We start from the raw sequence: 18,999 nt of genomic DNA, 5'->3' as shown, positions 1-18,999 counted from the left end.
TCAGTCTTTTCAGATTTCTATCACAACCTGTACTCCGAGACCCCGCCCGTGGTTGATGCCAGTATTGAGGATGTCTTGGACATCATTGAGCTGCCTAAATTGGACTCACAGATGGCTGAAACACTAGACGAACCCATCACTGCCGACGAAGTAAAGGTAATCATTAGATCCCTCCCATCTGGAAAAGCCCCTGGTACCGATGGCCTCCCCGGAGAGTTTTACAAAACTTACGAGGAGACTCTGGCCCCTCTGCTGGCCCAGGTGTTTAATGAAGCTTATGAGCGCGGCACCCTCCCTGACACCATGAGGGAACCCGTTATCATCCCCCTCCTCAAGCCTGGCAAGGAGGGTACGGACTGCGGCTCCTACAGGCCCCTTTCCATGTTAAACGTTGACAGCAAGATCCTAACCTCCCTCCTAACGAACAGATTGCGTAGGGTAATACCACACTTAATCCATCAGGATCAAACGGGCTATGTGCCCGGGCGCTCCATAACCGAGAACCTGCGGAGATTGCACCACGTTATATACAGTACGGAACTGAGGCCTCAGAAATACGCGGTTGCGTCATTAGACACCACCAAAGCCTTCGATTCAGTGCGATGGAAATGGCTATATGCCACCATGGTAAAAATGGGAATGGGACCAGTTTTCTTGAAATGGACCAAATTGGTTTACACCAATCCATCTGCCAGGGTGCGGACCAACAAGACTTACTCTGATTCGTGGTCCCTCCACAGGGGCACCCGCCAGGGATGCCCACTATCCCCGATGCTATATATCATCGCCAACGAACCTGTGGCCGCATACCTCAGACAGGAATACGGAGATGGGGGCATTGAGATTGACGGGATAACCCACCTGGTCTCCATGTATGCCGACGATACCTTGTTATACTTACATAATCCCGAACACCTCTTGCCCTACATTCTCGAAACGCTAGAATGCTTCCAAAATCACACGGGAATTCGGATTAACAAAGACAAGTCCTGCCTCTACCCGCTAGCTGCACTATACAGGGAAGACTTCAGATCCCTGCCCCCTTTAGATCTTCCATGGCAGGTGACCTCCTTTAGATACCTGGGAGTTACTATACACCGTAACCCTCACACGGAACACATCCTCAACACGATTAGAGCTAAAGATGCCCTAGCAAAATCCATGGACTTCTGGGGGAAGCTTCCGCTCTCTATGGCCAGGAGAGCGGGTCTCCTCAAGATGGTAGCGCTTCCCCGCCTATTACACAATTTCACTAATGTTCCCTTCAACATCCCCTCCTCCTTCTTTAGAGACATTAATAAATTATGCAGGCAGTTCCTCTGGCAGGGGGGCAGGCACAGGGTAGCGCTGGAGACACTCCAAAGACCCTACGAAAGGGGAGGTCTGAAAGTCCCCAACTTCGAACTGTACTACCTTGCAAGCCAGCTAAAACACGTGATGCGATGGATGGCCGATGAGATCACTACAGACACCAGACTACTCCAACCAGCTCTGACCGGCCTCTTACTCAGAGACCTACTCTGGGTCAAGGAGGAGACCCTAAGGCAGTACCCATACCTAGCGAAGCTCGGAACCCGGCTCTGTAGAAGGGCTTGCAGAACATTGGGGTCCCCGGATCCATACTCCCCACAGATCCCCATAGCAGCACTCATGGCCCATCGCCCATGGGGCCTACGGGAAACGTGTGCACAATGGGAACCCTGCGGGGTGGCCACCCTTGGAGACCTGGTTCAGGATCATGAAATCCTAACAATCTCCGACCTCAGCGAGACCACGGAGCTACCAGCAGGACAATTCCTGCTCCACAGAGCAGTGATCCAGGCTGTGAAAGACAGATGGCCTGTGGCGGCCATTCTTGCAACGGACGACGAGATTATAGAAACAATGTTAAACACCGCCGAGGGCGGCCACGAAACCTTGCGGCTCTATGAAGCTTTAATGTTAGGCATGACCAGGAATGAGCTCAGGAGCAGAGGAAAGTGGGAATACGAACTAGGCCTTGAATTCGACGACAAAGAATGGGAAAGAGTAACCCTCTACCACAAGAAAATCTCCAGAAACGCCCGCTTACAACTTATCCAACTATACATCACCAACAGGGCTTACCTAACTCCGGAAACTATATCGAGTTTCAAGGGCGCCGCAATCCAGCTATGTCCTAAATGCAATGAGCCGAGGGCGGGAATGACTCACATGTTCTGGGGTTGCCCAGTGATACGCTCCTTTTGGACACAGGTACAGGAAAGGGTGGCAAAAGCAGATATCGAACTGGAGGTGCACGACCCCGCGGCCTGCATCCTGGGCAGATACAGCCGTGACCACAGAAACAAGCCCCTAAACAGACTCAGAGACTTAATTTATATCACGGCGAAAAGACGCATAGCCATGAGTTGGAAGAGCCCCAGAGGCCCGATCGAAGCGCAATGGTGGAACGACCTCACAAAGTGGATAGCTGTCGAGACCGGAGCATGGGAAACCGCTGTCCATGAACAGAGGCTGGACTCCAGTGAGGAATTACACCGCTGGGTGTCGCTGACCGTGCCATTACTCCACCCCAGAGCGGTGGACGACCCCTCAGATGGATCGGCCAGCCCTGGCCTCTAAACTGGCTTGATACTGGACGGTGGAGTTGACCGGGGTCTAGTGGGTGGGGGAGGGGTGGAGGGTGGTATTGGGGAGGTTGGGGACGTGTAATACATATGCAGTACATGATAAGGTTATGGTCTGTTAATCTGTTGAAAATCAATAAAGAAAGTTTTAAAAGACAAAAAAAAAAAAGAGTTGTCATCCCAAGAAGCATGGAAGCGGACATTAGGTGAAGCGATTTCCCGAGAGCAATAGGAAGGGTTGTGGAGCAACGTTGCAAAACTGACCAAGTCTGTACAACTACGGGAAGCTTGGTACAAGATGATGCTCCAATGGCATTATACACCCCGGAAACTTCATAGAATGTATAATACAGTTATCCAGGAATGTTGGAGGGGATGTAATGGGGATGGGAATTGGAAGCATATATGATGGGAGTGTCCCAAGATTACGAAGTTCTGGGAATATGTTGGGTGTCAGATAAACCGTATGATACCAGAACTACATACCCTCACAGTGGGTCAAAGCATATGTGGACCTTTAGATCCAGCAGAGCCTGCAGTTTTGAAACCAGTAAAGAGAGCATTGAAGACGATGCTAAGAGCAGCATGGCTGGTGATAGCCAAAAACTGGAAACAAACGGATCCTCCCACAGTAATAAACTGGCTACATAAACTATGGGACATAGTGGTGATGGAGTCGATCACGTATAAGATACAAGGTGAAGCAGAGAGATTCAGGAGCGACTGGGATGATGTGCTAAAATATCTGGATAGTGATTACAGGCAACAATGGTGCCCGCAAAATGTTAGAATATCTGACTTACTGTGATTCACATTGACTTTAGAATAGCAACAAAGGCTCCTAAGAAACGCCTAGGTCAACGGGAACTATCAAGAAAGGACCCCATGGGGACTCAGGGTGGGAGAGGGTGGGTCGAGGGCAGGGGGATTCGAATAGAATGTTTATGTTTAAGTAATACCAATAAAAAAAGCAGGAAGAGAGTGGCATAGTAGAGAGGAAATTGCTAGTAAGGAAAAAAGGAGGGTAAAAAGACTGCTGTGTGGGAGAAAATGGAAGCAGGAGGGAAAGGAGTAAAAGGGGAGAGGAATTTGTGATGCGAGGTGGACAGTTGCTTGCCATAGCTGCCCACCTACACACAGTTACAGTTGCAATAGATGAATGAACAGGTAAACAATTAAAATGCAGTCACTTAGATAAGAATGTAAGTTTCACCAGCACTGCCAGGTTTGTGTCAATCTCATTTCAATAAATGTATTTAGAGGTTGATGATCCGACACAGGGGCGTCTGGGTAAGGACTGTTGTCCCATAACAGTTGTGATTTGTGGGTGATTATAAATGGGAGGGGAATATAATGATGCATGCTGTGTAAAATAATGTCTCAAGCAGATCACCTTACATTGAATTCTCCACTGTGAATACTTTTTTTTTAAAAACCAAATGATCTTGTTTTTAGGTCCATATTCCTTTGCAAGCTGCTACTGCAATTGTGTATTTTGAGTGGTGAAAATAAAGCTATACATATCTTTCTGAAACACAAAATAACTGTCTCTCCACCATAACCAACTGGATGACCACCCGCTTCCCCAAAATCAATAGTTCCAAAACATCTCCTCACCTGCCCTCCAAGGAACAAGCTTGACCTCAACTCCTGGATCCAAGAACTTGACATGGACAACCCACACATCCCTTTCCACACCTGTCAAATAAATCTCTTGGCTTCACCATGGACCCCTACCTTTACTTCACACACCACATAGGCGTTGTCACCAAAAAATGCAAACTACAACTTCGCCTCCAAAGCAAAATCAGACATATCTTTCCATCTGATGACTTCCGCACTGCAGTCCAAGGGCTGGTTCTCTCTAAACTGGACTATGGAAATGCTCTCTTCAAAGGGCTCCCCATCAACACCCTTGCCGCCCTGCAAGCCATACAAAACGAAGTAGCCTGACTCATCCACTTAGCCAAACATTCACACATCACTCCTGCTCTTTCCCAGCTTCACTGGCTTCCCATACCCTAGAAAATTGCCTTCAAAGGAATCTGCATTGTATTCAAAGCCATCAACCTCATCTTATCTTCATGACAAACTCAAACACATCACCCACACAAACACCAGACAAGCCAGCCAACACCTTCTAATCATTCACTCTGCAAACTCACATGCACACAAAATCATTGGGTATCCAGAGCATGGAAGACCCAGCCTGTTCACATATTCACTGCATCCTTTTTTGGAGTGGTCTGGTTTAAGTTACGTGTTGGTACAATTTGTTATGTTTCATTTGTTATGGTGCAGGTTACGTTATAGCTACAACTGTGTTCGCGTCTTACAGCTATGAGCTCCCTCCGACATCCTGCAGCCTGGAATCAGCGTAAGGTCTGGCATGAAGGAGTGTTCCAGGAGGTGTCAGCTGGTTGCTTGGTCTGGCCAGAGGCCGCTGCTGATGCATACTGCTAAATCTAAATAAATGTAGTTCCTGTTTGTAGATCACACTATGGTCCTGTGTGGTCATTATCAGTCTCTACCCCTTACCATAACAATCCTCTATCACCCCTTTCACAGAGTCTCAAAACATATCTGTTTCCCCACACATAACTCTGCCCTCCTCCACTGCTATACCTTGTCTATCCTAATCTTCCCAGCATTTCTGAAGAAAGAAAATGTAACCTCTTTTTCAACTCCCACCTTTTCAAAGTCTGAACCATGTAGGGCGCTCCGAGACCCTCTGTGTAGGTGTAGCACCAAAGACAAATTCGAATAAATTCACCTTTTCTATTGTTCTTCTCTCTTCTTCGGTCTTCCCGCTACCCATTTTGCCCTCCTCAAATCCCTTTGTCACTCTGCCATACGCACTCTCTGTTTACTCTCCCCATGACTCTACCTCCAACTCACTTTCTTACCTAGGGTGGTTTCCTTTCCACTCCCAACTTAAATTAAACTTCCTATTCTTCCTTTTGCTCCTCATTGAAAGAACTTCTTCACTCCCCTCCCTGATACCTTCCCCCTCTCTCCATCACCTCCCTCCCCCTAATATCCTCTCACTGTTCTCCTCATCTTTATCTTCTCCCGTCTCTCCTGTGACCTCCTCTTTTGTTTCACACTTCACTCATTACTCTCTCCTTCTCTTTCCTTCCCTACCCCCCTCCTCTACTCTCCATTCTTACTTGCAAATTGTTCTAAATGCCGATTTTATGGTTTGATTGATGTATACTGTTTTGCTTCTAATGTTGCATGTTTTATGTGTTTCTTGTTGTTAACTGTAAAGCGCCTCGGATTAAGGCGCTATATAAAACAATAAAATACAAATACAAAATAAAATAACGCGTAAGCGGAAAAAGTGGCTGTAATTCCGTTATGACCACTTTTACCACTCTGAAGAAATTCAGTGTTCCCGAACATGTGTGCTAATTCTGCTGGTGGAATTAGCACCGGCAGAATTACTGCTAGCTGATTTATTGCTGAAACTCAGCAAAAACTCTGCCTGCACTAATTCTGGCGAAAGAGTTAGCGTAAAATATAAAAACTGTAAGTCCACTGTATTACAAGTGGAAATACTGCTGATTAATGCTAAAAAGGGGCAGGAATTGTGCAACAGAATTGGTGAAGTTACCTCCACCAAACAGGTGGAGGTAAATGCACCAGTGTGAAGAAAATGAACCCATAGGTGCAGCCGATGGTATGTAAGGGACACAGATTCCCCAAACTCAATTACAAGCACCATGCAGCCTCCTATGGAAGTTACCAATAGGAGATCTTGCGACTATATATTGACCCACAGAGGCTATAACACCAGCAGAAACAACAAAAGAACCCACCAAGGCCAAGACGGAGGATATGCGTGGGAAGGAGGGCGCCTATTTCCAGAGTTCGACAAACGACCTGGACAATGACAGCTGATAACTGCCAAGCCATTGCAGATCTCCTCACCCTTTACCAGCCTGGCATTGACATTACTATCAATATATGAACAGCCATACTACCGCTGCTGAAGCTGCTATCAGTACTCCACTTCTGTGCTACTGGACAGTTGGAATGCTGCATGCATTTCACAACCAAGGTTTTCAAAAGTGTTGGGAGAAATGCAGGATGCAATGCTGAAACGTGTGCAGCAGCACATCCCTCTGCCCAGCAACTCAGCAGAGGATTTTGCTACAAAGGCCAGACTTCACACCACAACCCATTTCCCCAATGTAACAGCAGCTCTGGACTGTAGGCATGTGGGATTGGTGGCACTCCAGGTACCAGAGCAAGTGTTTTGAAACCGGAAACAGTACTATTCCCTAAATGTGACGCAGACCTCACTGTGACCCAGAGCTGCACCCGTTTGCCAGGATAAGTGAGGACACCATGGTTGTACAGCGCAGCACCCCTTACTGTGCACATGGAGACACAGAGGAGAGCACACTTGGATCCTAGGTATGTATCTGCAAAGGTAAATGTGGAAGTGAAGGGTGGAGGGGGCAAAGATCTACCATGCACATGTAGCACAGATTATCTGTGAGCATGAGCCGCATGGCCTTGAACACCCCATGCCATGCCCCCTCCACACTAAAGCAGGTCTGAAGCGACCACACGACCCAGAATGCATAGGACACTAGAACTAAAAATAGATTTTTGTGTAGAGCGCCCTCTCCCCTCCCCCTCAAATTTGATGCCTGGTCCAAGTGGCAACTATGGAACCAGAAAGGAAAGCATCCCACCATACCTAGTAGCACACAACACTCTGGAGACATACAAAACGCCAATCAAACACACTGCCATAGGCACACATCAAATACACCACAATGGCCAAGTAAGCCAACTATAAAAAATATACTCAAGACAACTGGTCAACAACATAATCGCATACTTGCCACTTTAGAATGCAACAAAGTAATTAATGGGAATATACACTGTAAATGACAAAGGCTGGGGATGGTAGAAAAGGTTAAGGGAAGTATCACAAGACCAAAAGAGACTGGTTTGTCTTAATCAGCATTGCCCTAATGTGTTAGGTCTACCCCTACTATTTCCAGAGCTCAATCTGAAAAACACAGGTTATCTCATTAAGTAGGTTTATGTAAAAAGTATTTGTAAAAAGGTCCCAATTAGTCCTGCGGCTATGGAGCGGGTAGACTACCAGTTCCCAGACGCTAGCTGACTGAGGGTGGGGACTGCAGAAACAGGCTCCACTGCCTTCGGCCTGTAAACGTAACTATTTTTATGTTTAGAGCCTTATGCCCAATGCAATGGGGCTAGAAGTATGTAAAGACATATGGATATAAAGGTGTCTCAACTCCTGCACTGTGACTTAAAACACTAAGTGGCAGCTAGCTATGATTAGGTCGGTCCCAGAGAGATGCTAGGACAGGGAGAGGATGGCTCAATTTGGGTTGCAGTAGCACAGACAGAGCCATCTGGAGTGCCAGACATGGGTGAACATTGGAGTGACTCAGAATAGGATCGGTAGACAAGGCAGTGCAGTCAAGACTTCAGTGTCCAGCAGTCTCTTTGTTGTGTTGGGAGAGTGTCGCAGCAGGTTGGCAATGTGCCGGCAAAGCACTAGGGATGCCAGCCAAGATTCCAAGGACAAGGCAGAAAGGGGTCCAGGCAAAGTTGTACTCCAGTTCCAGGCAGACGCGGGGAAAATGCAGAGCAACGACTCAGACATTTGAACACTGATGGATGCACAGCAGGGCTTTAGACTGCTTGGCCCCCACCAGTCTAGAGGAGCAATCCTCTGGGGTCAGGTCTCCGCAGTGGATTTTAAGGCAAACATCTGAGTGGCAGTTGGTTGGCTTGGTTAATGATGGTTGCATCAGCAATTTTAGCCTGTTCACTTACACAAAGGAATTAACGGGAGCGCAGAGCTGGACTACCACACAAGTGCATGCCCTTGTATGGCAATTTCCTACCTAAGGACGAAGGAAGATGGGCAACAAAGAAAACTGCGCAAGGAACAGCACTTCACCACGAGCTGAAGCCATTTTGGTTATATGGTATTAAAAAAATGGAAGTTACTCACTGTAGTGACTAGAGTACTCAGTCTTTAGACCCCTTTCCTCCATCCTTGTGGGCGTCCCCAAACATGGGGACGGTACCTGAATCTTTGGCAGCAAAAATTGAGCTACCCTTTTAAATTTAGTGTAGCGCATGGAGGCCCAGCCACGGTGTTGGGAACGCCCCCATGCCTCTGCCCTCCAGCACCTCACTGTAGCCCCCTTTTTAAATATTGGATGCTTGAATACCTGGCAAGGCTGACAATTTTTAGCCCCTGGCATGTTAGCGGTAGGTGAGACGTATGGAGGAAAGGGAACTAAGGACTAGGAGTACCCTAGTCACTACAGTGAGTAACTTCAATTAGTCATACGTCCCGTCCCCTTTCCTCAGTCCTTGTGGGTGATTCCACCGAACAAGACAAACGGGTGACAACCTGCCTCAAGCTTAAGAAGCAAAAAGGTTCCACAGAACTGCATGACAAACTCTGCATCCCTGGTAGATGGGGAGCAGGTGCAAATAGATCTAGGTCACTTGGCCTAAGCCCCGCCCACCTGGTGCCTTCCTGGTTGTTGTTCTTTTGGCTTCAGCCCCGCCCAGCTTGTGCCTTCCTGGTTGCTGCTCTATTTCCCTACTTAAGCAGCCCTCCAGCCTTTTTTCCTTTGCACATGGGGAGCAGGTGCAAGTGGATCTAGGTCACCTGGCCTAAGCACTGCCCACCTTCTTAGTCCTGCCTCTTCCTTCCTGCTCTGAACTCTTATATCAAGGGTGTCTCTTGCCCGGGCATGCAAACTGAAGGGCAGTCAAAGAAAAGGGCAATTCCTGTTTGGACCTGTTCGGACCACAAGGACCCAGGGCCCAAACCCCTGCCCAGACAGCAGGTAAGCATGCACCAACATGTGTTTACTCCCTCTGTCCCCACAGGCCATCCCCGCCTCTGGTCCCCTGTGATGTTCCATTGTGTCCCCCACCCCCTTCTCGCATACAGGAGTTGCCTGTTTTGCTTGACTCTTCTACCCTGCTTGCCCCCACTCCAATCCTTTTCTCCCTCCCCCTACATCCTACCTCTGCAGGAGTTTGTCCTGATACATTCTGATACACCATCAACGCCTTTTGCCAATGCTTGGATTTGACTTGTATGGACTTCATTGATTCATGGAGCATTACCCTCTCATGCTGGACTTCCCCTGCATCTTGTACTCATGGTGGCCCTGAATCATGCTGTTCCCATTTTCATCTTGAACCTTAGCTTGTAATTGATGTTCTCTCGCAGCATTATGTGTTAATACTGATTTCTGCAATTGTATTCGCTCTGCCCCCTTGCTTCTCCACTTTTTCACTGCTCACTCTCCGTTCTCTCCCCCTCTCCCTTTCTCCCTTTTCCTATCTCCTCTCCTCCTCCCCTTACTTTCTTCTATGCACTTACTCCATCAGAATAGTCCTTGACCTAGTATGATAGCAACCTTGTTTGTCTCCTCCCCCTCTCCTACTTGTTTTCTACCCCCTCGACCAGCACTATCTGACATGTCGTCAGGCCTAGTACGTTAGTCGCTTGTTTGTTTTGTTCCTCCCCTCCCTTTCTGCACCCCTCTCCCTCACCTTTTGTTAATCTCCGGCTCTACCAGAAATGTCGTCAGGCCTAGTACAGTAGTCGCCTGTCTGTTTCCATTTCCTTCCCACTCTCCCCCTCCCTTCCTTATCCATGTCTTAGCACTTGCACTATCTGAAATGTCGCCAGGCCGAGTACGATAGTTAATTTCACATTCTTATTGTTCATGGCCTGTAACAATGTCATTGTATTTTCCCTTGTTCCCTCCATTGCCTTGAAGCGCTTTGAAACACATTGTGTATAGGCGCTATATAAATAAACGATCATATATCCAGGGAATAGTGCTGGGAGAACGCTGACCAGAGTTGCCCACATAGCTGCCTTGCTAATAACATCCCAGGAAGCATGTCTCTGAAAGGTTACCACCTTGGGCATTACTGCGTGGGTATGAATCCCCTGCAGGAACAATCTTACCCATGGCCAAGTAAGCCTCCGAAATGGCCTGGACAATCCAATGGGCAATGGAGGCCTTGGAGGTTTGGGTCCCGGGAGCCGAGCCCCCAAAGGTGATGAAAAACGCCTCTGACTTTCAGAAAGATCTCGTAAGGTAGAGATAGAACATGAGCACTCTCCTCAAATCTAGGGAATGCAACACCCTTTCAGCCTCCTGTGGATTAGGAAAGAACACCGGCACGCAGATATCCTGAGTTAAATGGGACGAAGAGACCACCTTGGGCAAGAAGTTTGGATGAGAGTGCAAGATGACCTTGTCAATGTGAAAGGCTTGCACGAATACAGAGCATGCAGCTTGCTGACTCTGCATGTAGAAGTGAGCACTACTAAAAGCATTGCCTTGAGCATCACCAGTCTGATGTCCACCGAAGCCCTCACCTCAAATGAATTAGGCTGTAAAGCCAAAAGAACCAGGTTGAGGCCCAAGACCGGGTGCAGCCTATGCACCAGAGGAAACAGCCGGGACAAACCTTTGAGGTGGGTCTTAATCACTGAGTTGGCAGCTGAAATGATGTGCTCCAGGGAATTCTCGGAAGCCCCAATGGCCACCAAATAGGTGCGACAGGTATCAACCTTGACGCCGAAACAAGCCAGATGTGCAGAAAAGGACAACACATCGATCAGGGAGCAGGTGAGGGGTACATCCCCTGGTTTTGAGACCAGTGGCAGAGCCTGGTCCATTTACTGTTGTACTGAGAGCGTTTGGAGGGACTCCTGGATGATTTCCCAGTTGCCACCCGAAAACTGGGAATGGCGCAGTCTCAGCTGATCAGGAGCCAGGAAAGAGGGCCAGCCTGGCCAGGTTCGGGTACTCCAGCGCACAACCCTGCTGTGGAAGGAAGCCCCTGCTAGGGATCAGAAGATGGATAGGCCTCTGGGAGTGCAACTGCAGCAGGTCTGAGAACCAAGCCCTCGGCGGCTAGTGGTGGACAATCAGGATGAGGCAGTAGGCAACATTTGCAGAGGGTCTGCTGGAGCAATGGAGGAGGAGGAAACGCATAGCTCCTGCGGCCGTGGCAGCAGAGTTGGAACACGTCCCCCAGAGATCCCCAAACCCCACCCATGAAGCAGGGGCACTTGAAATTCAGGAGATGCAAATTAGTCCAGATCCGGAAACCCCCATTTCTGGAAGAGGGATAACAAACAGTTAAATGTGCAACTCCTATAAGTAGCTGTTGCAACCCAGGTCGGCTGAGCTGGTCCTTTTCCGCATGGTTGTCCCCTGGGAAATGGACAGCAGAGATCCATATCCCCTCCAACAAGGTCCACTCCCAGATTGACCTCTATGCACAGGAGGGGATTGGGGTACCACCCTGCTTGTTCAAGTAAAACACTGTAGAGTAATTGTCGGTCCGGACCAGAATGGCCTTGACCCCGATGCCTGGTAGAAGGGCCCTGAGCGCCAGGCCCACCACCCTGAATTATAACATAGATATGCAGGAAGGCCTCCATCTTGGACCATGAGCCATGAATCGAATAGCCATACAGGGTAGCTCCGCCCAGCCCGTGAGGGAGGAATCTGTTGTCACTACCAGAGTGAGCTGCGGCTGGGTAAATGGGGCTCCCGCTGCAACATTGCCGTCTAAAAGCCACCAGTGAAGATTCAGAAGGAGGGACGGAGGGATAGGGAGCCTGTCCGATTGCACCCCCATTTCCTGGTCCCAGTTGGCCGGCAGGTGGAGCTGGAGGCTTCTCATCCGGAGACGGGCGTGCCACACTGTGATCACACATGACGCAATCAGGACAAGAAGGGGCTGGAACCACCATGTCGAGGTGGTCGAGTTGGCCAAAATGTGCCATATCGCCTTCCGAAGGGACTGCAGACTTTCAAATGTGAGAGGATGTGTCCCAGCACACACCAAGGAACACCAGGTGCTGGGCGGGTGTCAACTGCGACTTCCGTTGGTTGAGGGAGAACCCTAGCTGGTGAAGAACATCCGCTAGTCGCTGGCAGAAGTGCACTGGCCCCTCGGGCGAGCTGGCCACAGCAGCCAGTCATCCAGATAGGGTTAAAGGCGGTGGCCCTCCAGGTGAAGGAGGCCAACCACCGCATTCATGAACTTCATGAACACACAAGGGTGTCCGAACTGAGGCCGAATTGCAGCACCCTGTACTGGAAGTGATGCAACATGATCGTGAACCGCAGGAATTTCCTGTGCGGCTGGTAGATGGGGACATGAAGGTATGCATCTTTGAGGTCTAGGGAACGCATCCAGTTCCCAGTGAACAACGACTCCTCTGTGTGTGCTGGGGTGATCATCTTGAAGCGATCGAGAGGTAAAGATAAATTGAGGAATGACAGGTCCAGGACCACACTTTGGTACCGGCTCCACCGCCTGCATATCCAAAAGAAGAAGGATCTCCAGCAACAGTGTGGGCAACCCTATCTGCAACAGAGGAGGAGAAGAGGGTAGAGGACAAGGAAGAGGAAGACTGAAGCTTGTGGAGACTACTGAAAGAATACAAGGACTCCTGAAAAAACGCTTCCAGCTGTCCACGAAGATAGCCAGCCGGCCTTCTACAGGCAAGCTGTGTTACCTGACCAATACGTCATTGCTTTTAGGCATCTGAGGTGGGAGCAGAGGAGGGGGAGCAAAAAAAGCCCTGCATGGTCCTCTGCTGCTTCCTCCTATGGTCGCTGGGGGAACTGTCTGGCCGCTGCATATCCCTCTCCCTGGACCCTTTGAAGCGACTGAAAGAGTAGGGTTTGAAGTCGAACGTGCCCTGGGTCTGAGGGAAGGACCTTTGCATGGTTTAGTTAGTATGGCCAAGGACTTAGCAGTCTGCGTTGAAGTCGTCTTTTTTGTCAGCTCGTCATCAGTGGATTAATGAAAGAGGTCCGTCCCTTCGAACGGAAGATCCAGAATCCTCTCCTGCACATCAGAGGATAATTTTGTGACATGCATCCACGCCGTTTGCATCATCCCGACACCCAGGCAGAGGCCTCTGCTGGCCATGTCGATGTGTGAGACCGAGGACTGCACGAGATCCTGTGCAACCGTAAGGGCTGCCACCAACCAGGGAGCGGTCAGGCAGGAACTCCCTGATTTCTCACCACAGCTTCTCGTTCACTGCAGCTAGGAGGGAATCAGCATTAGCCTAATGCAGGTGCAGCCAGGCATTGAGGTAGCATCTCTTGTGGAAAGACTTGAGGGCCTTGTCCTCCTTGGACAGACCGCTGGAGGCGTCCCCTGCCATGGAAGACGATGATAGCTTTGAATACAAGGACGCTGCCGCCGCCATGACTGAAGAGTGTGGTTGAGCTCCAGAAAGTGGCTGGACATCGACAGGTAACTGGAGGCGGAAGGCTCGGAGGCACCGGCAGGGCCTGGACCGTAGGGGGAACAGACTGCTGTACCGGGATCCCCAGAGGGACCGGAGGAGGGCCCTGGGTAAGGGGTATTGGAGGCACAACTTGCAGAATGAGGTTCTTGACGAGCCCAGACACCCGAGGGCGGCGCATGAGGAGGTGTAAGCGCTCAAAAAGTGATCCTCACAGGCCGCCGTATCACAGGGGACGGCCCTGCGCAGGGCCTTCTTTACTGATCGAAATGCTGAGGAGCCTGCAATGGGTATCCAAACGTCTGGAAGGCGTAAATGGGGCCTGACAATTCCCCGAAGAAAGAGGACTGGAACCCCCTTGAGTGGCCCACTGTGAAGGCGATGGGGCGCCTGAGGCCTAGAGTCAGGATCTAAGATGGAGGCCGGCCGTGCAGGCTCCACCGCAAGCTTGTCTGCCATTTTGGGGCCTAGCGCCACACCCTGGGAGGGAGTGTGTGTAGGACCCGCACCTCGTGTCAGTTCCAAAGTAGACGAGGACTCTTTGCACCTCGACCCTGAAGCAGAAGCACCGGCCTCAGAGAAGGTTCCGGTAGGCCTTGGGCCCTCATCCATGGCTCTGGTAGGCTGCAAGCCCTCAGCTGGGGAACTGGTAGTCATGGGGGGTCACGCCTCAGGCTGCCCCTGAAACCAGAGGTCGAAAGCCCCTAGCAATCAGGTGCATAAGATGCGGAAGAGCTGGATCACCCGGAAGAGCAGCTGGGACAAGAGTCCCAAGGGCTCATCCAGGCTTGGGAGCTAGTAGCCTTAACGGCCTCGGGTTTGCCAGATCCAGAGTCCAAGGTCCCCTTTCTGGTTGGAGGTCGCAGGAAGCTGCAAGCCGCACACGCGTCCCAGTGGTGGTCAGGCCCCAGGCACTCAGGCAGAGCACATAGGGATCAGAGGCCAGGAATGACCGATTGTAGGATGCGCATCTCATGATGCCTCCTGCAGCCGACATGCGCCGGGGGTGGCAAGGCACCAAAGGGAGGTGATTCAAAAAGCTATTCAAAAACAAAAAAAATGGGCAGCACACAAAGTGGGAAAAGTTCATGCAGCAGCACACAAAGTGGGAAAGGTTCCTGCACCTAGATTCCAGGTCCGACACCGTCGGTGTGGAAAAAAGGACTGAGGAGAGGTGCCGCCGGGCGGGGCCTCGGAGCATTGACAACGCAGGGGCTGTGCCTCCATGCTATGCTAAATTTAAAGCGGTAGCTCACTTTTCGCTGCCAAAGGTTCCAGTATTGTCACCATGTTAGGGGACACCCTCAAGGATGGAGGAAAGGGGAGGGGTGTACGAGTAAGTTCACTGCCACAAGGCTGTTCAGTATACATCACAAAAGTGGCTGGAATGCTACTTAAATAAAATTAAAATGAGACAAAGCATCCATGTTTCACCCCTCTGAAGGTGGATCTGCTACACCAGCAATAAGGGTGAAAAACACAGCATACACAATCCTTCCACAGTTAGCCTTTAGGGGATGACCAGTGTATTTCAAACGAAATGAGAAGACAGCAAATGGGCCTTATTCCCTCCAAAAATCAACAAGGATACAAACAAAAGGACATATGCTGGGCAACTGCACTACAAGAGTCAATGCAAGAAAGTTGTAAAAAGAAAATCTTTCCTAACCATTCCAATTTTGTACTGTTATGAATGTGAGTATCTGTGCAACCATCCGATTTATTATTTGTGCAAATCATTTTCTTGTCGGGCAGTTCTTCTGTGTTGTCAACTTGTCACATGATGAAACGGAATAAATATTTTTAACATTTTTTTTTAATCAAGAAATCTCCTGACACGTCTTAGATTCAATTTGGTGCCACTATCAGTTATTAATGGGAAATGTCATAATGCAAAACACATGAGGCCTCATTACGGTTCTGGCAGTAAACCTGCCGAGTCTACCGGCGGCTTGCCGGCGGACCCATCAAAATGTACCGGCGCCTGACTTCGCAGTGCCAGCGCCTCCTTACGAGTCCGAAGGCCGGGAATTCAGGCACCGGTAAATTTGTTAATCCCCATTCCCATAGAGTCCTATAGGACTCTATGGGAGTGGGGACACAAGCACCGTTTCTAGCGGTGCCGGCGCTTCCTTGACCGGTTTGCTTACTGTGACCGCTGAACCCGGCAGGGTCAGACCTGTTGGTCACAGTGGCTCCGGCAGGCAAACACGTAGTTCGCCAGTCCGGAAACAAGGGTGCCGGTAAGCTTACCAGCAAACTTGTCATGAGGCCCACGGATACGTTTTATCCTGGCTCTCTTGATAATATTGAAATACACACATGCTTTCTATTTTGTCGTATACTGTACACCAGCTAAACTCACCAATGATACTTAATCCATACAGTATTTTTTTTAAAAAAAGGCTTTAATTCATTTTTGAAATGCTGAGTATGTATTTGTGCATCCATGTATTTATTTTTTTAGCAAAGCACATGTTTATACTATTTTATACATTTCAGCTGTTCTGTGTAGATTTCCAAGGCTTGATATAGTGACTCCTAACACAATGGTTCACTTCAGATTAATTCTGCATTGTATTTTATTGCGGTGCTTCTGTTTCATGAATGTATGCAGTTGAAATAAACCATTATTGAGTGATAAATAAACGGAAAACAAAACCAGGTGGTGGGGCTGAAAAGTGGGATCATAAAATGGGGCAGCACAGACCAACATTACAGTGACCATACATTATTCATCATCAATATCCTAGACTAAGTTATTATTGGACTGTTACAAGGCAAATCATTTGTGAAACATCTCATAAATGAACATCTCAGTTCAGCTAGGCAGCCTATAATTTCATTCTGCAGCACTCAATAAATAAGTGATTTATTTTACAACTGTATATTATTATTTTAAGTACTGCAAACTGAATGCCACCAATAGCATGCTGTAATAGTGTTACACTTACCTCATGACATGTATCTGTATATAACATCTTGGCTACTTCAGCTTGTTCACTGTCAACTGCAAGTAAAAGGACCCACACAGAGGTTGGTCAAAATGGAAAATTTCTAATATATGTTTTAAAATATTGACACAACAGGCTTTAACCTTGCAATCATGTCAGAACACTTCCCCTATACTAGATAAAATAGGGACAGTGGAAAGATAACCATTATGACCAGTCGGCATTGGGGGTGGGGGAGAATAGAGGAAGATCGTGAGTAGTGAGATATTACGGGGGACAAAACAGTAGCTTCAGCAGTACGTCCAAGTGGCTGTCGGGTGTGGGGATAATTAGCCTGGCGGTCTAAGAAGTGGGTCAGGTGAAATAAGTATGAGGAGAAGGGTGCTGCAAGTGGAACATTATGACCAAATGTATGCGTTTAGAGACTGGTCGATTTGGTTTTACTGTCTTTACTCATTCAATCGCTGTAACTGAGTTAGGTTGGATGGTTTCTCTGTGGGGTGTTCCCATATTTGGGCATTTGAAAATATGTAGAACAATGGTGAATTACTTTTTTAGGTTGGGAGTTCTGGTTGGTGAGTAGAGTAGGGTCCATTCTCAGAAAAATTGGGTTTGTATTAAAGCAGGACTTATGCATGGTGCAAATGGTTTTGAATTTAATCCTTAAGGCCACCAATAGCCAATGAGAGAGTTTATGGGGATTTTATGTGGTCCTTTTTGTAATGAAAAATAATACTGGCTGTGTGACTTTATACTTTTCAAAGGCCAGAACACAGTACTTTACAGTAATCTAATCATGTTATTACTACACATCCCGTTAGTTCCACCAGATCATTTGTTTGTAGTGGTGGGAGAACTTGAGGAGTCATGGGTGACAAAAAAAGCACACAGAAAATAGACACTCAACAGTTAATCTGATACTTAGATTCACAAGCCAGTGGTCAGGTGTTTCAGTAGTCCAAGCGAGTAACTAGTTCCCATTTGCTTTTAATGTGTCAGCAGTCACTTGTGAGGCAGTTTCTAAATTGTAATTATCTTTACTTACAAAATATTGGTAGTCACTTGTGAGGTAGCAGACTATTTGTCCCACACTACTTCCACAATATTATTCACTCTGGTCTGTAGTCACATTTGAGGAAGCAGAGTACAGTCCACAAAATGCAATTCACTATACTTGCAAGCTTTTGGTAGTTGCTTATAGAGTTGCAGACTACAATTACCACAATGTAATTCACTTTAATTGTGCAATACACCTTCACTTGAAATGCCTCCTCACACTGCCACTAATTTCTTTGACAGGATAATTGGGCAAACTCCTCTGACAATCCCTCTGCCTCAACATGTTTCCAAACTGCTAAGGTCTCTCTTGTTCTTTATGAAAGATCCCACAAGCATGGCACATTCACCTGTGCACTGTTAACCTGAGCTTTCCCCAAGCCCTGGCTATCCCCTCTGCTCCACAGGACAGAACTCTCCCCTTCAACTACTATGTTTCCTTCCCTTATCAAGAATGTTCGCTGTGTTAGTGTCTCCCTCCACCACCGTCCCCAAGTATGCCTAAAAGCACATTAATAATTCCCTTCACATACAGATGAAGTGGGACTATTTTAATTGTTAATTAGGATGAGGATGAGTTGAACAAAACTCCTTGCAAGGTGGAAGGTATGCCTTTGCTTTCTATCTATGTGAAAGAGATAACAAAACGTTTACTAGATGAAGGGGGTGCAGCCTGACAAGCCGCAGAGTCAGATGGCTTGCGCCTCCAGCTCCAATGTTCCCAAATAAATTATTATTTGACAGGAGGAACCAACCAATTCCCTCTGGAGGTAAATAGCGCTCAGAATGCCTAAAGAGCGGCAAGACACAGTCTTTGTTTAACTAAATTTAACTGCAGATGAGACATAATGGGAGAGTAGAACAGGGACCCATGAAGTGCTAGATGGCAACTGCGCTGAGTGTACTGGGACGGAGCAAAATCTGAGTACCTGCCCGGCATAATCCACACTCTAGTCCTCTCCGACTGAGAACAGCAGCAGAGTGCATGAGGTAATATGCTACCAGCCACACCGCACCAGTTACATAGTGGCTGGAGGTCCCCTGTGGGATCTTG

The 18,999-nt window shown here is 48.3% G+C and overlaps 1 protein-coding gene across 2 annotated transcripts in view; it reads right to left on the bottom strand.

Annotated features, from left to right (window-relative positions):
- ZMYND11 (zinc finger MYND-type containing 11) overlaps positions 1-18,999 on the bottom strand; it is a 1,608,641-nt gene that overhangs the window by 595,042 nt on the left and 994,600 nt on the right. For both annotated transcript variants that reach the window (XM_069647993.1, XM_069647994.1), the window contains one exon: positions 16,890-16,945. In XM_069647993.1, coding sequence (XP_069504094.1) covers positions 16,890-16,945 — 56 coding nt within the window. The remainder of the gene's footprint in view (positions 1-16,889; positions 16,946-18,999) is intronic.

The sequence above is a fragment of the Ambystoma mexicanum genome, chromosome 2q, assembly GCF_040938575.1.
Source record: "Ambystoma mexicanum isolate Mex_15411 chromosome 2q, UKY_AmexF1_1, whole genome shotgun sequence".
Classification (NCBI taxonomy): Eukaryota; Metazoa; Chordata; class Amphibia; order Caudata; family Ambystomatidae; genus Ambystoma; species Ambystoma mexicanum.
The sequence above is the reverse complement of the archived record's forward strand: the minus strand, read 5'-3'. Positions and strand labels throughout refer to the sequence as shown.